The sequence below is a fragment of the Corvus cornix genome, chromosome 8 (assembly GCF_000738735.6).
Source record: "Corvus cornix cornix isolate S_Up_H32 chromosome 8, ASM73873v5, whole genome shotgun sequence".
NCBI classification, from domain to species: Eukaryota; Metazoa; Chordata; class Aves; order Passeriformes; family Corvidae; genus Corvus; species Corvus cornix.
The window spans coordinates 8,452,255-8,474,702 of NC_046338.1; the positions used below are offsets into that span (position 1 = coordinate 8,452,255).

At 53.1% G+C, this 22,448-nt stretch overlaps 1 protein-coding gene across 2 annotated transcripts; it reads left to right on the forward strand.

The window, feature by feature from the left end:
• Positions 1–1,122: 1,122 nt before the first annotated feature.
• Positions 1,123–10,673, forward strand: TAL1 (TAL bHLH transcription factor 1, erythroid differentiation factor). Of its 2 annotated transcripts, XM_039556433.1 has the most exons (5): positions 1,127–1,292; positions 2,641–2,790; positions 3,961–4,389; positions 5,168–5,259; positions 9,653–10,673. In XM_039556433.1, coding segments are annotated over exons 2-5 (942 nt in total). In that variant the 5' UTR covers positions 1,127–1,292; positions 2,641–2,788; the 3' UTR covers positions 10,072–10,673. The 2 variants fall into 2 exon arrangements, with proteins under 2 accessions (XP_039412366.1, XP_039412367.1); XM_039556432.1 differs by lacking the exon at positions 2,641–2,790 and having other exon boundaries at positions 1,123–1,292.
• Positions 10,674–22,448: the final 11,775 nt, after the last annotated feature.

A 22,448-nucleotide genomic window follows, 5' to 3' on the forward strand; every position in this document is an offset into this window, starting at 1 on the left:
GCTGCCCGCCGCTGCCTTCAGGGCCGCGCTCCCCGTGGGTGCCCAGAGGAGCGGATCTGGGAGCCTCCAGCCGCTCCTGCCTTCCCCCTTTCCATGCCGGGAGCCTCTGGCTTTTCGGGGACGTTTCCACCCATCCCGCTGCTTTGCAGGGCACCGCGCCCGCCGCATCGCCCGCCTCCCATCCCCACGAGCCGCTCCGGGGGCACGGCGGCTTTGGCCCGGCCCAGGGGTCCCTGTCCGCCCGGGCCGGAGCTCGCCTCGGCCTGGCTCAGCCCCTTCCCCGACGGGGCGCGCAGCCGGCCCCGTGCTCCGGCCCCCACGGGGTTCTCAGCCCCACTGGCCGTCCCGCACTGCTACGGCACGACCCAGGTCCTTTTTCTCCCTTCCCCAAGCCCCTGTCCTCCAGGCTCCGTCGCTCACATCCCAGATTTCTGGAGGGCGAGAGGTGCCGGCTCGGTACCTGCTCCGCTCACAGTCCCCAGCATCCCCCAGCTCGGCAAGGATGCTCGGCCTCCTCCCACCCCAGAACGGGAGACGAGACAGGGAGCTCGCCACAATTCGGCCCTTCAGCAGAAATACCCAGTGTGGGGGGAGGAAGGTTGGGGACGGGGCTGCTTTTCACCAAAACATCTCCTCTCGATGTGCTTTATTTACCTCCTCTTGTCCCAAAGCAGCCCATACCCCTTCCCCCTCTCTCAACATCTCCAACAATTTATTTTGGCTCATTAAATTTAATTAAGAACGGAGTAGGTTTTCCATATTTAATAATTTAAAAAAAAAAAAAAAGGGAAAAAAAAAAAAAACAGGGCCATAATAACCTCCAAGAGGACTAAAATAAAGAATCGCTATTCAGATGCGGGCAGCCACAGAGCAATTTTTTATTACTCCTTTTTTTTTTTTTTTTTTTTTTTTTTTTTTTTTTTTGCAGTGTCTTTTTAAGAGCATCTAAGCACACACACATAAAAAGCTAGAAGGCATGCATTCCGGAGTTATTCCTATGCATATCCCTGCAATAATTTTCCGCTTTCCTTCGATAAAATTGCCAAATAATAATGAATCATTTCATAAATAATGGGTTTAGAAGCTTATCAGGGCAGGCGGGCCACTGCTGGGGTTTTATCTCTCTCGGCCACATTGCAGTAGTGTTCCGCTCTCCATACTAAATAGGAAACTGGACGTGATGTGGAATTAGAGCCTACCCAGCTGAAGCCACCCAACACTTACTACAAATATAGCCGCGATGCGTAGGCCACAAAATGGCTCCACTCACTTTTCCCAATGAAAAGCAAATGGTGAGTAAAGAAGAATCGGCTCTGCAGAGGGCTGGGCGCTGGGGGCGGCGGGATGCGGTTTTGGGGGGCTCCGGAGGGCAGCGAGTGGGCTTTGGGGGGCTTCTGCCCCACGTGAGAGACAGGCGAGCAGGGAAAAAAACACAAAATCTTTTCCGCGGTTGGGTTTAATCTTTTTTATTCTTTGATGCGGGGTGGGTGAGGAGGAGAATACGCTTTCCCCTTTGAAACTGTGGGGTGCGGCACCCCCACCAAGCCGGGACCCTCGGGCTGCGGCTGCGAGGCGGTGGCTGGGACGGGCTGGGGGGCGCTGGGGGCGAAGCGCCCACGGGGCCCGGATCCCCCAGCCTCTCCCCAGGGACAAACTCCAGGACACGGCCCGGCCGACAGCCAGAACCTGAGCGCTTGTCCCCGAGAGAGGGTCCCCGATATCCTGCTCCCTCCCGCCCCTTCTCTTTGGGGCGATATCCCTACAAAGAGCCGGCGGGAGAGGTGCGCTTTTGGGTTGGAAATTTCCTGCTGATCGGCTGCTGGAAAACAAAAGGATTTTGCAGAGCAGAAACCAGCGGGCGGGGATTTAATGCCCCCCCTCCATTTTTTTCTAAACGAAACCACCCTAATTTAAGGCAAAATACTGCTGCTATCTTTGCGGTTTTGTATATTTCGTTTTTTAACGAATGCGGGAACAGACGCCATCGGGATTATTTCTTTTTTTACGAGGGAGAAAACCTAATTTTTTGTAATTTCGTTGGCGGGGTGAACCGGCCTCGCCTTCCTGTCGCTGGGCGGCGGGGAGCAGGCTCACTCTGCCGCCGGGCCGGTGCCGGCTGTCGCGGTTCCTCGGCCCGGGAGCGCGGCCGGTAACCGGCCCCTCGAGGAATTTAATTTGCCCCTTTAGGAATTAAATTTTCCAGCCGGACGTGGGAGAAACGCCGCCGCCGTCGCCGCTTCGTGCGAGCCCATCGGGAGAAAAACAACCCCGTGTCCGGCCCCGTCTGTGATTTCCTCCCGGGAAGACCGGGCTTGCAATGTGTCCAAAAAACCGCCCAATTCGCCCCAAATATAGGGCGCTTATTTTCACGCCTTTTTATCTCTGTTTATTTTTTTTTCCACGCCAGGCCATGGCCGTCGCTCGTTGTGGCCCCGTGTGCGAGGCGGCGGCTCCCGGCGGCGGCGGGGGGGGGACCCGGGGGTGGCCGCTGTCCCCTATCACAGGGGCCTCCCCGGGGTGCTGTCCCCTCCTTCCCTCTCCCCTGCACCTTTTTCCCTCCACTGATCTCTGGCAATCCGGACCCACGAGATCCACCCTCTCCTTTTTTTTTTTTTTCTCCCCCCCTTCTCTTCCTCCCAGGATTTAGCAGTTTTATCCCGATGCGGGTGTCCTTCCTCTCTGTAAAGTCGTAAGTACCTTGAGGTGGGAGGAGTAAATTCAGCCTGACACTGAGAGCGCTTTTGTTGAAACAGGAGAGACTTGCGGTGTCCCTACTTAAATATGACACATGTGAGTAATCTCTTCCTATACAATATCGGAATAGGCAATTAGATTTTTCTTTCTAGAGGGCTGGCGGGAAGGGGGCTGGAGGGAAGGCCGAGAACTTGTGCTTTAGGTGGTCGTATTTTTTTTATTTTGTTTTCCAGCGAGATAGTGAGATATGGCAAAAAAAAAAAAAGGGGGGGGGGGTCTCGCGACTCAGCCTATCAGAAACGAAATAAAAAATTTCTCGAGGCAAAGGAGTGAGAAGGATGGGTGGCAGCTCTCTGCTCCGTGAAGCTCCTTATTTATATGGAAAAGAATAACCAATCAATCAAACAAAAGTAATCTAAAAACGAACGAGGTGATATGTGGGAGATAAAGCATAGAAATAATCGCGATATCGCTGTTTGGCCTCGGCGCGAGGTGCCCTGTCGCGACAGCATTTGTTCTGTGGGAGAAGGGGGACAATGCTGCGTGCGGCCGCGGCCGGGCCCCTTCCTCCTTCCTGCGGTAGAGAATGCGCGGGGGCACGGGCTCCGTTAGGGGCTGGTTTAACCCGCTCTCCTCCAAAAAGTGGGTTGAGGTATATTTCCATCGTTTATAAATAATAAAAAATAATCATGGGAGGAGAAGGGGCCTCCCATGAGGCTAAGGCCGCTGCAGGCAGGCCGGGCCGCGACTGGGCTGTCTCCGCAGGGCAGCGGACACCGCCGGGGACCCCAAAATGGGGAGAAATACCCCCAAAAAAGCGGAGGCGCCTGAGCCTTCTCCGTAATTTGGCCGCATAATTTAACCCGCACCCTTGGCGGCGCTCCGGGCGCTGCCCGAGCCCCCCTCGCTGCTCCAGCCGCCCTGATGGTGCCGATGTGAATCCCCGAGGGGCGCCGGGAGCGTGGCGGGGGGTCCGGCCCGTCCCCGGCGTGCGGGACCGGGGAGCTGCGAGACGTCAAAGCGCCGCTCCGCGAGGCCCCGTGACGTCACAGCAGGGTCGGGGCGGGCGGGGTGGACCCACAGACCCCCCCCCCGGCCCGCCAGCAAACTCTGAATGATTTGGGGTGATCAGGAACTCCCCCGTTTCTCACCGACGAGGTCTAAGCCCCGAAGCGGCCCCCCCACGTCGGGGCGGTGCCCGTGGAGGGGTGAAGCCCCCCTTGGTCCCCATCCGGGGCCTCCCCTGACCGCTGCCTCTCTCCGCAGGACGATGGACAGGCCGCCCGCCCCGCCGCCCCCCAGTGACCCCCGCGATGCCCGCCCCGCCCGGCGGCACGACTCGGAAGCGGAGACCACGAGCGAGCCGGAGAGCAGCCGCGGGGGCATGGAGGCGCCGGCGGACCCCCAGCTGCTGCTCAACGGGGCGGCCAAGGAGGCGGGCCGGCCCTCCCCCGGGCCCCCCGCCGCCCCTGTGCCCGTCATCGAGCTGGTGCGCCGGGGGGGCTCCCTGGACATAAAAAGCCGTGAGGCGGCGGGGGAGGCGATGCAGAGAGCGCCGGGAGCCGAGCCGTGCCGCGCCGCCGAGGCCGCCTGCGAGGCCCGCATGGTGCAGCTGAGCCCCCCCGCGCTCCCGCTGCAGCCCCACGGCAGGGCCATGCTCTACAACCTGGGCCAGCCGCTGGCCACCATCAACAGGTCCGTGTCTCCCCTATCCCATCCCATCCCATCCCGGAGCGGCTTCCCCGGGGGGGAAAGCGGCTCGGTTCGGAGCGGCGGGAGGCGCGGGGCGGAGATGCGGGGGCAGAAGCAGCAGCATCCCTTCCTCCGCGCGGGGCTCGTCGCTTAGGCAGCGCGGGTTTGCGCACAACTTTGCAAAGAGAGAAAGGGAAAAGGGGGGAAAAAAGGTAAAACAAAAAAGAAACGAAAAACTCGTTCCTCGAAGGTAAAATATTTACGGTGGTGAAGTCCCGGGCAGAGCGAAAGGGTCCGTCAGTAAACGGATGAGAACCGCTTTAGCTCTTCGGAGCTCCCAGGGCTCTCTCCGTTCTCCGACGAGTCCCGCAAATTAGAGAAAGGCACAGCAGAGGCTCTGACAGGGGCTGAGCCAGCCCGGGGGTGTGCAGGGACGGACCCGCTGCGGTGCGGACCCGGCCCGGGTGGACGTGCGTGCCCGCCTGCGGGAGAGCTCAAAGCCGCGGGAATGGGGTGGATTTTGCCCTAAGCCGCAAGTCTGGACGCCCCACGCCGCTCACATCCCCCTGCCCACGCCGGGCTGCCGTCCCTCGCTGCGTGTCCCTGGTTGGCCGCGTGTGGTGTCACCGCACGACCCCGGGCTCGGCTTCGTGAGCCGTGAGCTCGCTCCGAGGTCACGGAGCAGCTCCGCTTCCCGCCGGCCCCGGACGCTCCCCCTACCGCGGGGCCGGGCCGGGGGGATGTCGGTGTGTCCTCACGGCCTCGCTGCCTTTCTTTGCAGCGGGTTTTTCGGCGAACCGGATTCTTTCTCCATGTACGGCAGCAACCGGGTGAAGCGGAGACCCTCTCCATACGAGATGGAGATCACCGACGGTGAGAGAATTTCGCCCCTGCGCCACCTCTTGGGGGGGGTGGGGGTGTCCCCATCTGCTGAGGGGGACAAGTTCCTGCACTTTGCCACACTCTGGCACTAAATCCCGAAATAATAAAAGGACTAAACCCCCAAAGGCCCCAAGACGCGAGTAGGATGCCCAGGGAGTCAGGGTGGCTCTCCGGTAAGAGGAGCCCACAGCGGTCCCCAGCAGCGTGCCCGATGAGTTTGCCTTCACCCAGCACCCAGCGGAGCAGTTCAGTTTGTGGCTAATTATATCCCTATTCTGCAAATTGCTTAGAGATTAAACCCTAAAGAAGGCAATAAATATAAGTCTGTTGAAGTGCAGATCAGGGCCATTGCAGTGAGATGTTGCGTCCGTAAACCCTTCCAGCCAGGAGACGCTCGCACTGCAGACCACAGCCTTGGGTAGAAAGGACAACCTGCCTTTAAAGCGCCCGGGAGCAAAGAGCTAACACCGTGCTGAGGTCTGCAGCGGCGCGGTGGGATCGTGGCCTTAATTCGGTATACATCCACAAACTGATCCCGTCTGCCGTGGAGAAATATCCCGTGGCAGAGTCTGGGAGGAGATGTGGAAGGTGACATTCTGGTGTTTCATTCTGGTGGTCCCAGATGCGGGCATCCCTGTTGGAGCTGCAGGATAATTTCGGAGAATGGAAGGCAGGGAGAGGGCAGGGCAGGATCTGCTGCCTGCTCCTGGCAGCAGGTGTGGGATGCTGTGTGCAAGGGCGCATTTGCCCACGGGATGCTGCCCATGCAAAGGGACATTTGCAAGAATAATTTACACGTGGAAGGCCACCCTGTTTATCTCTGGAGTTATTAGCCCGTACACATGAGATTCGCTGAAATGTGTTTTCTCTTTAGCAATTGTAAACACTGTATTTAAACTGCTGGACAATTATTTTCCTCCTTTCCAGCTAGCTATCCTTTTCTTCTACCCAGCTAATCTAAGATCAAATCATAACCTGCATCAGTCTAAAATAATACAACCCGAAATGACAGGCTCAGGGTATTATCTGCATTCATCAGTCCTTCTGTCCCCACTCTCCGCCCTCTTGGTCCTTTCAGACTGCAGCCCCGTGGGACAGGGGATGTCACAGCCCCAGCACAAGAAGGGCTTTTTGTCTGGGTTTTGATTCCGAGGCTTAGCGGTTACGGGGAAAAGCCCATCAAATCTCGGTGTCTGACTAAAGCTTTGGACTTGCTACTAAATTAGGTATTAAGGATTACAGAAATACTTGGTTGTAACCAAGTTTTTGAACGTGTGGTTTAATGCAGGTGTACAGATTTGGCCCAATCCTGCAGGTCCTGGTTCATGTGAATTTCCAAGACTGGACTCAACATTTTTTTGGGGAAAAAATAGGTGTCAGGTTATGTTGTCTAAACAGGAGCAATTCGGAGGGATGTACATCCCATGCTGAGGCATCTGTGTGGTGTGAGAGGCTTTGCTTATTGCTCTGATTGTCACCTGCTGGGTGACATCCACAGCACACAGGAGCACCACTCTTGAGGGTCCTCAGCCCTTGGGATCTGCAGAAGGGCAGGGCAGTCTTGCCAGACTTTGTGCTTGTGGGGTTTATCCGTAAGAAAATGAGTGGTGGGGGTTTTGCAAGTGTTTCTTTATCTATTTTATGGAAATTTTGTTCCACTTAATATGTTCTTTAAAAATAGCCAGAAGTGAAGATAAAAATGCAAAAAAGTATCTCTAAAAAAGTATATCCTGGAACTCTGGAAGATCATCTTTTTATTAATTTTCCTCAGACTTCTTATTACAATTAAAAAAGCATCAGTCAATCCATTAGAACAAAATCCAGGCAAAAATTCTCATCTGATTGCTTGGATTAATTATGAGGCAAGTTTCTTTATGAGAAATAGATTTTCTATTATAACACAGCTATGGGGCATTTTAATTTTCTCCATTGCTTGACACATTTTGGCCAAAACCTGATCTCTTTCTAAAATATATGTTTAATTCAGTTGGTACAGGAATCAAGAATTTGAGTGGTGTCAGAATTTGTTTTATATACTGAAGCTTGATTTGGGTGCCCCTAGATGAAAATGAACAGGTTTTTTTGGTTTTTTTTTTTTTTTGTTGTTGTTGTTTTTTTTTTTTTCTTTTTCTGATTTCTGACCTATTTATGAACAGATGTCTTTTAGTCATCAGCTTTCAGTGAACAGAGACACATGTTTGAAGCCTGTGAAGAATGAAAGTCTCTTTAGCTTTTTTTTAATGAGCAGTATCCAAGATGGGGTTATTTCTCGTACTCTTATGGGAGTAAATAGTTTTTAAGCTGCATCTCTTTCTGGATTCAAGACCGCTTACTTGGTCTTGTCTGGAAAGAGCAGTAAAGTGTTAAAAATGTCATATTATTGTAGTAGGATGTAGCACATTCTTCGCTGCTTAATTAGTAGTGCTGCTGAGGTCCCTTTGGTCCCTGCCACCTTCCCCACAATCCTGTGGCATAGCAGGCTGTGAACATCAGGGACAAGAAACCTTCCCTTTGCATGAGCTCTTGCACATTGATTCATACAAAGGCATTAGGTGCTGTTTGGGGGTGAAGACTGCCTTTATTAAAGCATCACACTGGAATCTTAGAGGTCATAGGTGTGTCTGTCCTTTCTACAACCCCAGTTTATCCCAGGGACTCTCTGTGATTTTGGGGGACTCCCAGCTCTGAGCACACCGTGAGGAGGAGTGAGTTGTGTGGCTGCTCACACACTCCATAAGCTGGCAGCTTTAACCTGGCTGCTTGGGAGTGTGTCCCCATGGAAACCCTGCAGTGCAGGGTATTCTGTGTGACGTGCTGGATGAAGGAACTCAGTTTCCCCTGAATGGAGGAAAGTGTGATGGTATCTGATCATCTGCAACAAGGGATACCACTTCTCCTGTTGTGCCAGGTGGGACCTGGAGGTACAGCCTGACTTGGATACTTATAAAAAGTCACACTTGTTTGGCTCCTGTGCCACAGTCAAGGCAGCCAAGAGTTTTGTTAGAAAAGAATAAAGGTGTTTAAATGTGCCCCGGCGTGCTGGTTTCACTGGGTGATGTCAGAGCTGTGGCTTAAACTGCTCACCAAGGCCAGGGGCTTGTTCCCACCAGGAGGGAGAAGCTAGGCAGGTGTCTCAGAGTGGGAAAACAGGGGAGAGATGGTGGGAATGGGAATTCCACAGTCCTTTGGGGTAAGACTCACTGAAGTGTTACCTGCAAGTCTTTGCTTCCCACTCTGTGATGATTTCATTGTATGTGATGCTTCCTATCCCATGGGAGTTTCTGCTGTGGTCATCCTTCCAGATTTTCATGAGATTGAGGCGACCTTCCATCGTTGATGTCTCCTGGAGGAGATGATGGAAAGGATGTAATAATAAAAACATCTCATGATAGTGTTCTCTTACATGAGGTGGTTTCCATGGACCCAAGAACCTGCAATCCTGATTTACAGCACTGCTGCTCCTGCAGCGCTGTACTTTTCTGTAGATGTGCTTTGGGTCACTTCTAGCACAGAGACAAAGCTTTTCTCATGCCACCAGGAGTTACCCTGATGTGCTGAAAGGAGAATTAGTGTGTTTTGTGCCTTCGTCCTGTGTAGCATCCCCTGTCAGAAACATGGCTGTAAAATTTCAAGGATTTAATTGGAGGCTACATGTAATTAGGCCAAATGGACACCTCCAGCAATTTGGGATCCCATCTCCAACTAGTGTCAGAGGGAGTTTTTGCCCTGTGGCAGAGATGTGTAGAGAGAGCAGGCAGTCCTCAGGTCAGCTGTGAAACTGTTCCATCCTCACCTGTGATCACCTTTCTGGCAGGACACTGCCTTCCCTCTGTGGGTCACATTGCTACCTGTCCTCATTCCTATGGGGCAAACCCCATTGCCCTGTTTCACTCAGAGGGCTGGTGGCAGCCCTGTGGTCGCTCTCAGCAGGGAAGACCTCTGGATCTCAGAGTTGTCAAAGCCTCTGCTCAAGCTAATTCCCTCCCATCCCAATGGTGTGTCCTTTAGACAATTTTTGGGATAGAAAATAAAGCCATCTAGTGATACAAAATTTTAATAGGACCAGTGTTGCTGGGTTACCCTTGTTGATCAGTTGAGATACCCTAAAATTATAGCAGCCTTCTGCACACTTATCATGACAAATGAGAGGTAAATTTAGCTATCTGAGGATCCAAAGAGATGCACCTCAATTTTTTCCCTTCCAGTGGATCAAACAGAAGTTATGGCTTTCTCCAGTTAGATGGAAACTCTTATTTCACTGCCCTGATGATTAAACCTCACTAAAATTAGTCAGGTAGTTAATCTGCAAAACAGTGACCTTTTCAGCAAAGTAATACCTGGCCTGTTGAGCCCTGCTCCTAATTCTGTGTGCTTGGGATTGCAGGTCCTCACACGAAAGTGGTTCGTCGCATTTTCACCAACAGCCGGGAGAGATGGAGGCAGCAGAACGTCAACGGGGCCTTCGCAGAGCTGCGCAAGCTCATCCCCACCCACCCGCCTGACAAAAAACTGAGCAAGAACGAGATTTTGCGCCTGGCTATGAAATACATCAACTTCCTGGCCAAGCTGCTCAACGACCAGGAGGAAGAAGGAAACCAAAGGGGCAAAGTGAACAAAGACTCGGGGATAGTCCAGGAAGACCTCCTGCAGGACATGTTGTCTCCCAACTCTAGCTGTGGCAGTTCTTTGGACGGAGCGGCGAGCCCGGACAGCTTCACGGAAGAGCACGAGGCGCTGGATTCGAAGCACACGCGGAGCCTGCACCACGCCATCCTCCCCGTAGAAGGCAACGCGCAGCGGTGATTACCCTCACACTGCTCCCGAGGCGCGCGGGGGAGAGGCCAGGCCTGGCTGTGCCGTTGCTGGAACTTGTGCTTGTGGGATTTGTGACTCTGCCTTTCCCTGGGAGCTCGGGCTGCCCACTCTCCCCAGCCTGGGACAGAGAGGCCGGCACGTTGGCTGAGGACAAGACCAACCCAGATGGACATTCGGGGTTTAGGTACGTGACCGTACAAAGAAGAAAAGCATTGAATTCGTCTTCATTGTACAGAACTGCTCGGGATGGGACTCCGCAGAGGGGAAGGAGACGTGGCTGGTGCCTCTCCAGAGTTTAGAGGGTTTGCAGGCCACTTGGTGACCATCTCTTTTCAAGCAATCATCTGGGGGAGACATGGAACTCCTCTTTCACTGCTGACAGAGGCCATCGGCGCTTTCCAGCTCCACGTGGTGCTGGAAACTGCTGCATCACTCCAGCGCTGCAGCACTTCTCCAGCCTGTGGCACATCCAGCTGGTCTGAGCAGGAGCTTGGCCACGTGTTCCTGTTGTCCGAGAATTTTTGACTGTATCTTTTTAAAGAGGTGAAAAAATACCCTCAGCAAAAGAACTATTAAAAGGATTTAGAGTATTTCTTTTTCTCTCCTTTTTTCTTTTCTTTTCTTTCCTTTTTTTTTTTTTTCCTTCCCTTACTTCCTTTCCCTTCTATCTGATTTTGGATTGTTTGGGCTTGTTGTATTTATGACGTGGGATTACTTCTGTCTAACACTGTCATGCAGTATCCACTGAATGAAAAGGTACATAGGTGTTTTCTGCCACCCTCCCAGTCCCTGATCCTTCTGCTGGTAACACTCAGCAGGTGAGTTTCAAGCCTGCTGTAGTCTCCTAGAGTTTTTCCAGTGGTTTCTATAGGGCCAGAACTTCTCTCAAGAAAGATGAATTTCAGAGTTGGGAAGGAAAGAAAATATTTGCTAGTGAAGTATCTCCTTGGACTGGGGGATTTTTAAATTCAAAAAAGCAAAAAAAAAAAAAGGGCAAAAGGAGTCAATGATGTATCAACAGTGTGCGTGTACATAGGGTTATAAAAAGGTTTTTTAATGGTATGCTTTGAATTTTTTGGTTTTATTGTGTGAAAATGGTGGTTCAGCTGTGCCAATGCCCACAGTGTGGACAACAATGCTGGATTTATTTTGGCGTTAGGAGGGTCCTCACCTGTCAAGGTTGGTAGGAGTCCACAGATCCTCTCTGAATCTTGTGGGGAAGCAGTAAAAGCAGTATGGGATTAGCCCCCATTCCTGAGTGCTCAAATTAGTGCAAAACTGAGCTCTGTGACTGAGCTGATCCTCTGATTGTGCTGGCCCCCAGGAGGATATTTGGGAAACAGGGGAGCAGGAGGCTGCTGCTGTGGTGGCTGGGAGCTGAGAACCACCCTGTCCCATCACCACTGCATCAGGACCATCTCTCACCAACCCATCTCCTGATGGAGCGTTTGCCCCAAACCCATCCTGTCCCTCTGCAGATCTGTCAAGGCACAGAAATCTCTACCATGATACAGTAGAAAAAAAACCCAAACCCACACACAAACATCCTTTGGAAGGGAATAAATCTTTTTGAGTGGGGACATCTTCCACCGCACTTGTGCCTTCCCAAGGGTGCTGAGGTACAAGGGAACACAGAGAATTTGAGTAGGTGTCTGCAAGCCCGTCCAGGCTTAATTCAGAGCCGTGTCGTTTCCATCCCTGCTTGGTTTTGATGCCTCTTTGTAAATAATAGGTAAAAGTCTGGCATGTGGCTTGGCTTGTTAGGCGGAATTAGTTGCCTGGGAAGGGATCCTGGCCCATGCAAGCATTTCCAGCATAGTCCCCAAATTCTTGGAAAGCACCAATCTCCCCCATCTTAAATTGGGGAAAAGGAGGAAAACTCTTGGGTCTGGATTGTGCATGGAGGTTTTTCCTAGAGGAGGTTACCTGCAGGGCTGGGCCAGGGAAGGTGCTGGTGGGTGAGGAAGTGACGCTGAGGAAGAGGTTTGGACTGGTACTGGTGCCAGGGGTAGGACAGGCAAGCAGCGGTGGGCTGCCAGGGGGCCCTCGGGGAAGGGAGGGGGGTGCTGTCACACAGGTAAAACTGTTCCTGGTTCCCAAAGAACCCTGGGTGGGCTATGTGGGGGTTTTGCACCCTTGTTATTAAACTGTCGCAAGAAAAAAAATTCACCAATACTCAGAAATCCCTCATTCCACACAAATCCATCACTTCTTGTTTATATCTTCTCGGTAGCTGAGCAGTCGGGAAAATGGTACAACCTTGGCAGCACCCCCAAACGCCCCCAGGCACTCGCACTCCTGCAGGGAGTGCCGTAGGTCTCCCGGGGTATGTACAGTTGTACTTTAATTGTGATTTGAATGGTACATTTCCTCTGCCCACCTCTCCTCCTGCCTGCTTCACCTCTCGCTGTGTGGGCCATCACCCCCCATTCCTGTTGGAAACAGCGCTCTGGGGCAGTGTCGTACCGTGTGAGTGAATTCCTGCCTTACGAATTTTGGTTTTTTCAGCCCCGCCCCTTTCTCTGCCACCCTCCCCTTGGATTTCTGCATTTTTTCTGCAGAAATGAAGTAACCAGACCTGGTACCCTGAGTCTCAACCCACTGTGGATGTGCTATTTAGAAAACACATTTGTCGTAATGTGTGTGTATATATAAATATATATATATAATGAATATATCAAGAATATTTCTAAATAAAGTTTTACAAAGCAGCCTCCACTCGCTGTCTGCCTCTGTCCCACCTCGCCACTTGAATCCATCATTACTTTGGTGTTTCATCCCTGAGTGTTGCGGGGTGACGATGCCAGGGTGGCCCATTCCCAGACAGCCAAAGGCATAAACAGGCAGCAGAAAACGTTGCAAAAGGATCTGCTATTTTTTTTTTCTTGCTTGACTCACACCGTCCAGCCTGGGCTGGGCTTCTGCAGAGAGAGCAGGCGGGAGGAAGAGCGCGCGGGGCCGGCAGGAAGGAAGGCGGGCGATGAAGCAATGCCCCGCCGCAGGCGAGCGTTACCAGCCACCCCCACCTTACCCCCAGCGTGTTATTTGCAGGTCCCCCAAAGCTTCCAGTGGCCTTTTCCCGTCTTTTGGCGAGGCTGACTGTGCGAGGAAGGGGCTGCTGGGGGCCATGCTACTTCCCTTCGCACCATGGCAGGCGTTCGGCCATGATTTAACGGGCAGTGAGAGTAATTCCTCTTTTTTTTTTTGGAGAGAAATTATCACAGCCACGTGCACAAGTGCTTTTAAAAATATACAGCATTAATTAGGGAGTGTTTACAGGCTAAGTGGTCCATTGAACATGTGTGTGTTTATGTATATATCTCTCTCTCACATACATATATTTTTTTAATATCCATACCTACAGCACCATGCTGCTGATGGTGGCTGACACTGTACTGAGCATGGAGCAGATGAGCAGGAATGGTACCACAAATGTTTTCTTGTCTTTAATTTCCATGAATTACAGAGTTGCCTATTTAAACAAACCCTTTAGAGTTTTTTAACTTGCATTTTTAAAGCCTGTCCCCCAAAAGCTTAGCTGCTAACCCTTCCTCCCCAGCTGCCTGGTAGCTAACATTTGCTTTTAAGGTTTCTGAGTGAAATTTCCCCCCAGATGGAAGAGAGGACCCTTCCTCAGGCTCCAGCCTGGGGGTGTAGGGAGCCCTGTCCAGGCACAGCCCCAGATGAGGGACACGGGGATCCCCTCCACAGCCAGGCTGAGCAAAGCCCCCACAGCCAGGAGTGGGCTGGTTCCACCCCAGGCACTGGGACAAGGCGTGGGGCACGTGTGGGGCAGTGTGTGGCTCCTGGAGTTTATCTGGAGTTGGGAGATCATGGCTGTACATCTGTTTTAAGCCCTGTCGCCCATCCTCTGCCAGCCCAGCAAGAGCTGATAGCTCACCCACCGGTTATCTCTGCCTCCCACCTCCTGCCTCTCTCCCTCCCTCCTTCCATTGCCAGGACAATTCTCCTTTCACCTCCCCCTTCTGCTTTTTTGCTTTCTACAAACAAAACGTCCTTAATGGCCACAAGTCTTTTGCAGCCAGCAAAGGAAGGAACATCCTTAAGGGAGAAGCACCTGCAGGGTGAAGGCTTCAAACCACTCCGTGTATATTTAGAGGTTTTATAACCTATGGAAAGGGCTGAGAGGTTTCCAATGCCACCTGCTCCATGGTGGGAGGGTCAATGTGCTTCACTCCTGACTGATCTTGCTGGTGGGGAGATCCTGGGTGCTGATGTGACAGGACAGGCTCCCGGGTTGTGTCCCCAGGTAGTGGCTTCATGTTGGCCATGCTGTAAAGAGCATCCTTCTTCCAGCATCTTCTTCTTCAGGGCATCTGGACCTTGATGCTCCTTGGCCACCAAGATGAAATGCCACAGAAGGTATCAGACATTCACCTGCCTTTGTGTTTCTTTTTAAAAAGTAATTTTTTAAAGCCCTTCCCATTCTTGCCTTCCAATGGAAAGTTTAATTAATTTCTCATCAAATGGTAATTTCTTTTTACAGTCATGTTGTGTTGCAAATGGTGATGTGCACTGCTCTGTGGATTCGAATAGATGGGGAAAAACACCAACCCAAGCTGGTTTTTCTCTGTTTATGCAAAACAGAAAAGCAAGTTGGGAAAAACACCCAAAGGTTTCCACAGCACAGAAGGCCAGGAGGGCAATGGCGTGGGTTTCATGGGTGGCATTGCCCTCAGCAGGGACAGTGCTGGGCTTCATTTCTCACTGGTGGCACCACAATGTGATGGGTGCTCTGGTCTGTAGGGCAGGAAATTTTCTGGGAAGTAGCGGGTTCTTCACAAACTTGAAACAGGTGCATGTCAAGGTGTTTTGTATATCCAGTTTTCTAATGTGTCCCAGGAACTCGGTGACATTCAGGCTTCCAGTGGCAGAAAATTTCCCTTACCAGTGCGTGGATGACACTGGGGAGTGAGAACAGAGGGGACTTGACATTGAGATAAAATTGAGTTAAAAACCAGAGAGAAGGTGGGAGGAATGCATATGTCCAAGACAGCGAAACAAGAAACACAAAACCCCAAAATCACCCCCAAAACTGGGCAGCTTCTATTTTCAAGCCTCATTATATATTTTTAATTACAGCCTTTTTGGCCAAGCGACGTTGAGGGCAGCCTGCACTGGCAGCCCTGCCTGGGAACACCGCTGAAGCCAGGAGCAAGGACCTGCTTCATTAAGGGCATTCCCACGTAATTGAATGAAACATGATCACGGAAACGACAGGACCCAAACATTCCCACCCCGGCAGCCGATGAGAAAGCTTCTCCTCTTCGCTGTGACAGGCCAGTGACAGCAGCAGGAGTAATTTATGGCTCCTGGGACTGCTCGATCTGCTCTGCATCCCGGGGCTTATCCCTGACATTCCCACCGCCACACAAAGGCTGCAGCCGGCCAGTGGTGCCCAGGGGACACCGCGCTGTCACACGCAGCAAGGAGATGAGCACCGAGCAGGATACTCTCTCCCCTCCCAGCTTTATTCTTTCTCTCTGGTCTTCCTGCCTCTCCTTTCACCTTATTTCTCACTCCCGCTTTTTTTTTTTTAGTTTCCATCCCAAAATTGGGATGGGAGATCAGAGCTAGGGGTGGATGGGAGAGGATGGGGATGCTTTGAGACCGCAGGGGCTCATGAGGGGGGACCTGCACCACTGATGGGGATGCAGGAAACCTCCGGGGGGGTGCGTCCAACAGGCACTTCCAAACTTCTCCCCCCTGTAGACATTCCTTTTCCCCTGCTCTTGGAGCTATTCTCAGCCGCCCCAGTGACCTTTCCGGGGAACAATTTACTATTGTGTTTTGGTGAAGCCCAGCCTCTATTTTTACACTCTATTTTGCTGATGCAGGCGCAGGGAGCGAGACGGGAATCCAGCAGGAAATGGGAGGGAGCGTCTGGAGCATGGTTAGAACTGCCCCGGCGCTTTGATGTGCCGTGGCCGAACCCGTCCGGCAGCGCGTGGTGGGGCCGGGGGCTTCTCTCCCTGACCATGCCTCTGGCAAACCCCGCATGGCACCAGCTTAATCTGGCCGTGCCAAGGTGGGAATGGGTCCGGCAGCAAAGGGCTGGCAAAGCCGCGGTGGTACCTTGCTCCTCAGTGCAGGCGCCGCAAAATGAAAGGCAGCTTTCTGCTGGCATTGTGTAGCGCAAGGAATGCTGGAAAGAAGGGAAGGGGGTGACTTGCTGACTGGGCTAGGAGAAGTTTGGGAACATGCCCAAGGGTGTCCAGGAAAGGTATGGCAGAACATCCTGGCTTGCATCACGTGAAATGAGCAGGCTGAAGTGGCAGGTCTTTTATGCGAGGTGCTGTCAAGTTGTGGTCCTTCCTGATGTGGGACCTGCAGCCAGGCCAGCCAGGAGTGAATGGCTCCAAAAATGCCAAGCATCACAGCCTAGATTGACTAGGGAAGTGTGGCTGCCTGCACGCCCTGTTCACCCCGTGTTTGTGGCAGGGGACAAGAGTCCCACTCCAGATGTATATCTGGGCAGATGGCCAAAGGACAGGGAAAGGAAGGGAATGTGTCCAGTCCTGCAGCTGTTCTGCTTCCACCACTGTCACCACCTGCAGCACAGCCCCTGAGGTAGGAATAGGTCCCTGCTGCCCAGAGCTTGCCCAGAGCCCACAGAAACCAGAGGTAAGGTCACCCTGCATGTCTGAAGGGTCCAGCCATGGTCTCACCCACTGCCTATCCAAGGCTGCCTGGGGGGGATTGGGAGCAAGGGGATGCTTTACAGCAGCTGTCCCATCTCCAGAGCACTTTGCTTGCTGTGATATATCCCTTCACACGCTGCTGTAGCTGAAACAAAACACATCAACACCGTCCCAGCTGTGTGTCTTGCAACCATCCAGCATCACAGAACCACAGCTCTGAGCACCCAGCCTGCTCCATCCCTAGGAACAGCATTGAAACAGGACCTGGAGGCCGGTGGGGGTGTCCTGGGGGGTAAGTCAGCAGTGTGCCATTGTGGATGCTGTGGGTGGGAAGTGCCTGCTCGGCGTGGGGAAGGCTCCGTGCTTGCCGGGCGTGCAGCTGGTGAACTGGTGCCCTGTGCATGCTGGGCCAGGGAGCAGGCGAGGAACAAGCCTGGGTGGGACATCATTGGGGTGTGTTAGCAGTGACACATCGGCACAGCCGCCTGTGTGACAAGGAGTCACAAATACACTCCACAAATAGCTGTCCATGCACACGGCAGGTGAGTGTGCACTGACTTGCTCCCACATGCACAGTCTGTAGGCTCTTGCACTGCAATGGTGCACAAGCACAAACACTCCTTTTGCCCGTCCCACTCCTGTGGGCATGTCCATGGATGCCCATTTGCAGACAGTCCTAAACACACGTTTGGATGGGTGTGGACATGCAGTCCTGCATGTGTCTTCAAGCCACACAAGCCCATGACACGCTCACACATGTGTCCCCTGCTCCTTGCATGCTGCCCTGCTGGCTGTCCCCACCAGACAAAACACCAGGGTGGTTTTGCTTTTGCCTGTCATCAGCAGAAATCACTCACAAGCTGCTCCCTGCCTCATCCTAGCAAACCCTGAGCTGCTTTTTCCCTTCTGGATCAGGTGGCACCAAACCATCCCGAGCAGGTACTAGATGTTTTTCCCGGGGTATTTCCAGGGCGGCAGGAAGGCTGAGCTGAGCCGTTGCTCCTATCTCGGCTCTCTGCCCGTCCCTGGGACCACCCTCCGGCTGGTTCCATCCTGCTCCGAACCGCTCCCCTCTATCGCTGCGTGCAGGTGCCGCGGGATGGGGATAAGGCCCTGCATCCATCCACACACTGCAAGGGACGGGTGGTGTGAACGGGAGCGTGTCTGTCCCCTCCAGCGGGGACACTGTCCCCTCGCTGGCAATGCCAACGCCACCGCCCGCTGCTCTGCTCTCCAGCAGGAGCTCGCAGTCGACGCCATCCCAGTGCCGTGTCCCGGGGGGTCGCAGCGGGGCTGTCCCACGCGGGGTCCCACCCGATCGCCTCCCCGAGCCCGGGCGGGCGCTGCTCTCCCCGGGCCGCCGCCTCCGGGCGGGCGCCTCCTTTGAACAGGTCTGGGGGAAGCCCCGCTCGTAGATAAACAGCACATCAAACCCACCGCAGCACCAGCGCTTCCTGCCCGCGGGCCGAGGCCGAGCCGGGGCGGAACCGGAGCCGGAGCGGAGCAGAGCCAAAGCGGAGCAGAGCCGGAGCGGAGCAGAGCCGGAGCAGTTCGGAAGCGGAGCCGGAGCGGAACCGGAGCCGGAGCGGAGCAGAGCCGGAGCGGAGCAGAGCCGGAGCAGTTCGGAAGCGGAGCCGGAGCGGAGCAGAGCCGGAGCGGAGCAGAGCCGGAGCAGTTCGGAAGCGGAGCCGGAGCGGACCCACCCCGGCCGCGGCCGCCAGAGGGCGCCGCCCCCCGCCCCGAGCGGCCCCGCGGGAGCGCAGCGCCCGCCCCGGTTTGACAGCGACGGCGTTTCGTGTTCCCTCGGTGTTTCCCAAATAAAGTGTGCTAAAGTCTGTCCTTTCCCCTCTTCCTTTTCCCTTCTCCTTCTCCTTTCTTCTCTACTCTCTCCCATTCCCATTCTCCCTTTCTCTCCTTCTCCCCTTCTCCATTCCCCCCTCTCCTTTTCCCCTCTTCCACCCTCTACAGGTTTTCCTGGGGTTACCGCAGACAGATAATCGCTATGTTAAACCCACTCTTTGAACACTGCGGCTGTTTTCCTGCAGAATTTTGTATTCTGGAGTAGAAAGGTAGAGAGGCAGTTTGGGGCAGCTGGTGCTCCCCCCAGCTCAGCCAGGCTCTGGAGGTCTCAGTGCTGCCTGCAGGTCCCCACTCCCCGGAACGTGAGCGCAGTGGGTTCTGTGCCTGTGGTCACCAGCTCCCTGCTGGCTCTGCCAGAGAAGCGCAGGCAGCCGAGTCTCCTGGGATTTCAGCAGAGGTGGGGTGACCCTGTGAAGACTCACACTTCCCAGTGCAGCGCCGGTCGCTGTGCCAATGCCCTGCTGTTTACTGAGTTCTAATTAATGTCCCGCCCAGTCCTGGAAACAGCCTCTTCTCCTCGGTCCCACGCAAAGGCATCTCTCAGGGGTCTTCACCTTTTGTCCTCAAAACCTGTTCAGGGCTGGATCCAGGAGCAGCCTGTTCTGAGCTGCTGTGGCACAACGGCACACTTTGGCATTGTTCAGCCCTTTCCTATCAATCCTGTCCCTCCTGCAGGTGCCCTGGATCCCTGTCCCCATCTCACGGTGTTTAGCTTGTCTGCAGCAGCATGCTGGGGGGCCCGGCAGCCTCCAAAGCTTCAGGAATGGGTTAAGCTTCCCAAAAAGCTCTCCTAACTTCAATATACCCTGAGAAACGCCTTTTTCAGGTCTTGGACTCACATGAAATCCCTCTGGCTTTTCCATGTCCCTCCCACTCCCTTCCCCAGCAACAGAAGCCACTGTTCTGAGGAGATGACGACGTGGTTTTGCCCATCTCCCCCGTTACCTGCATCTGTTTGCTTGGGTGGCAGCCAGAACAGTGACTTCATGCATTCAATCTTTTTTTCCCTGCCCTTTATTTTTCATTTTATTTTTCTACCAGCCCGAGGCTCCTGCCTGTTGTAGAGTCGAGGGGGAAGCATCCTGGCCAAATCCTGCCCCTGTGTTATGGTAATCACGGCTGCCACCCAGCAGATGCAGCTCGCTGAAATAAAAAAAAGCTGTTTAACAGGCACGGAGAAGGAGAGGGGAGCTTTTGTTTGGCACTCGCCAGGGCTGGAGTACACTTGTAAAGCAACAACTGGAGCTCGTTGAAAAGAAGCGGAGGTTATTAGATTAATTTCGCTTGCTGCCGATGGCCCTGTTATTTTTTTCCCTTCATATTCCAGAAAAACCCCTGGTGCTGAGAAGCAGGAGGAGAGAGATGCCACCTGAAAACCTGCTGCCTCTGCTGCTGACCATGGACGTAGACAGGGCTGGTGCCTGCTGGCAGAGTTCTGGTTGATTGGAGCCCAGAGTTCAAGGATGCTCAGGCTGGTCTCCTGTACTGGGGATGCGCCTCACTCTGCCCAGGGCCCTTCCTTTGCCCCAGTAAGGCTGCAGGGCTGGAGGAAGGAAATCACCTTCCTCAGATGGTGCTGAGCAGGGGTGCCCTACTGAATACAAGCTCTTCTCTACCCATTGGGGACCTAGGCAGTCATGCAGGGGTATCCTCCTGGCAGGACATGGCCTTTCATGATGCTCCTCTACCTTCCAGGGTGCTCGGTCCTGCCTGTTGTGAGACAGCAAAGTTAACAAGACTCAAGGGCACACTTAATTGTGCTTGGAGCTATCAAAACACAGGGCTTGTCACCAGCAAGGGAAGTGCAGAATCTGTCAGAGCTTGGACAGCAATGGGTTGCTGATGGTGATGCCTTAAGGCATTAATGGGGAGGAAAGAAATTCAAGTGACTACAGAAGCTGGGATGACATAAACCTGCATGGTTTTGGGTTATAGTCTCGTTTTGAGGTGTTGCAGTTTTGCATGGGAGAATGACAGAAAATAGAGCCATGGGGTTTTTATCTTCCCCCAGGTAAGTGGGGACAAGGAAATGATTAGATGGCTTGGAATTCTGTCCCTGGTTCCCTCTACCTACCTTTCTATCCCTCTGTCTCGATGCATCCCTCACCAGCCCTCTTTGCTCTGAGAAACAGCAGCAATCCCCTTCAGCAGCCAGGAATAAAATCAATACATTCCCTCTCCAATTCAGGTAGCTGTCCATAAATCTTCCCAGCTTCAGACTGGTCTCCTGGGACTCCCAGATCAGTTGGGAACATATTTAATCAGCTGAGATGATCAGTGCTGTTTGTTGCCCAAAGGCCCTTTGAACTCTTTGTCTCCTCGCTGAATGATGCTCGAATCCCGTGAGGGTTTAGCCAGACTGGCCCATTCTGTGTGACAAGTCTCAGGTGAATAATGCCAGGAGCTGGCAGTGCCCAGCGAAGTCCGGCTGCGAGCCCAGGGTGCTGAGAAGAGTCACAGCCCCTCTGCCAAGGCTTTATCACCACATCTTCCCATGGCCTCTCGCTTGGCTCTCTGCAAAGCTCCATAAACCCACACCGGCATGAAGAGCACCCAGCCTGGTGCCAGGGGAAGAGAATTATAGCTATTTTTGGGAAGGCTTGGCAAGGGCTGGAGGGGGTGTACGAAATCACAGCCTGCCCCTCCTGGGGCTGAAGGCTTGATTTTCTGCATATTCTAGTGCATTTTGGGTTTTAGCTGGTTGGGAATCAGTCCCATGCAGTGGCTTTGCTGAGAGACTTCTGGGAGAGGTTTTCCATACTGTTCCAGCCCTTGGAAACACAGAATTCAGCATCTCTTAGGATCTTGCCTCCATGAAACAAACCTGCCCCAACGCAGCAGGACTCTTGGATCCGTTTTCCACCAGGGAAACACTGAAGTGGTGCTTTCCAAAGCTGAGATTCTCTTCTAGGCTGTGTTGAAGCTGTGCTGGAGGTGGATTCCCCCACCTCCCCAACAGCCTCCAAGCAACCCAGCCTGGTGAGATCCAGCCTGGTCCTCACCCCAACTCCATCCAGCCCTGGCCCAAGGGGTCAGTGTTTCCAAAGGCTTCTGCACTCCATAAATCACAACTTAGCCTGGACCACCATCAAGACAGGCAAAGTAACCTAATCTGCCCACACATTAAGGTGTTGGAAAACAATAATCCAAGAAGGAAACACATTATCCAGCCTTGTTACTTTACAAAGTAATTTAAATTAATTTTTCCCTAGAGTGGTTAGGGAGCACTGCAACTTGCCCTTGTCTATTCTCTCCGGCTAATGAAGCTTTACCAGAGACTGCTTGTGAATTCCTATTAAGACCTCATCTTAGAGGTTACAGGGCAAGGCAATTCCTGCTCCTGGGAAAAAATGCCTATGAATTTGTAATCATAAATCCATGTTTGATAGGGATTAGCATCTGAAAGGGGTAGAGTGGCGGGTAGCAGAGAAAACATTATTTCAATTAGCTGAAGAAAAGCAACTTAACATCTGATTATAGTTTACACTTCTAATTTTCTCCTGTTCTGGCATCTGAGATAATTATTTCCTGAAACTTTCCACCCTGACCAAGCCAGCCACCTTTCCCTTCTCCTCCCTATTTTGTCCGTTGTGGTTGAGATTCACATGTAAATGGTTGGTGACTTGGGTTTTTTCCTTTCCCTTCTCTCCAGATTCACTGAATTTGGGGCTGGTGTAGAGGACGCTGCATCAAAATCACACTGAAATGGGACATGATATTTCTCTTCCCGCCAAGGAGGTGAAAGATGAGGAGGAGGAGGCTTTGCTCCACATCCAGGCTCATGGTCAGGCTTGTGCCCAGCAGCTTGACACAGTGCCAGTGCCTGACTCTCCCAGGCAGAGC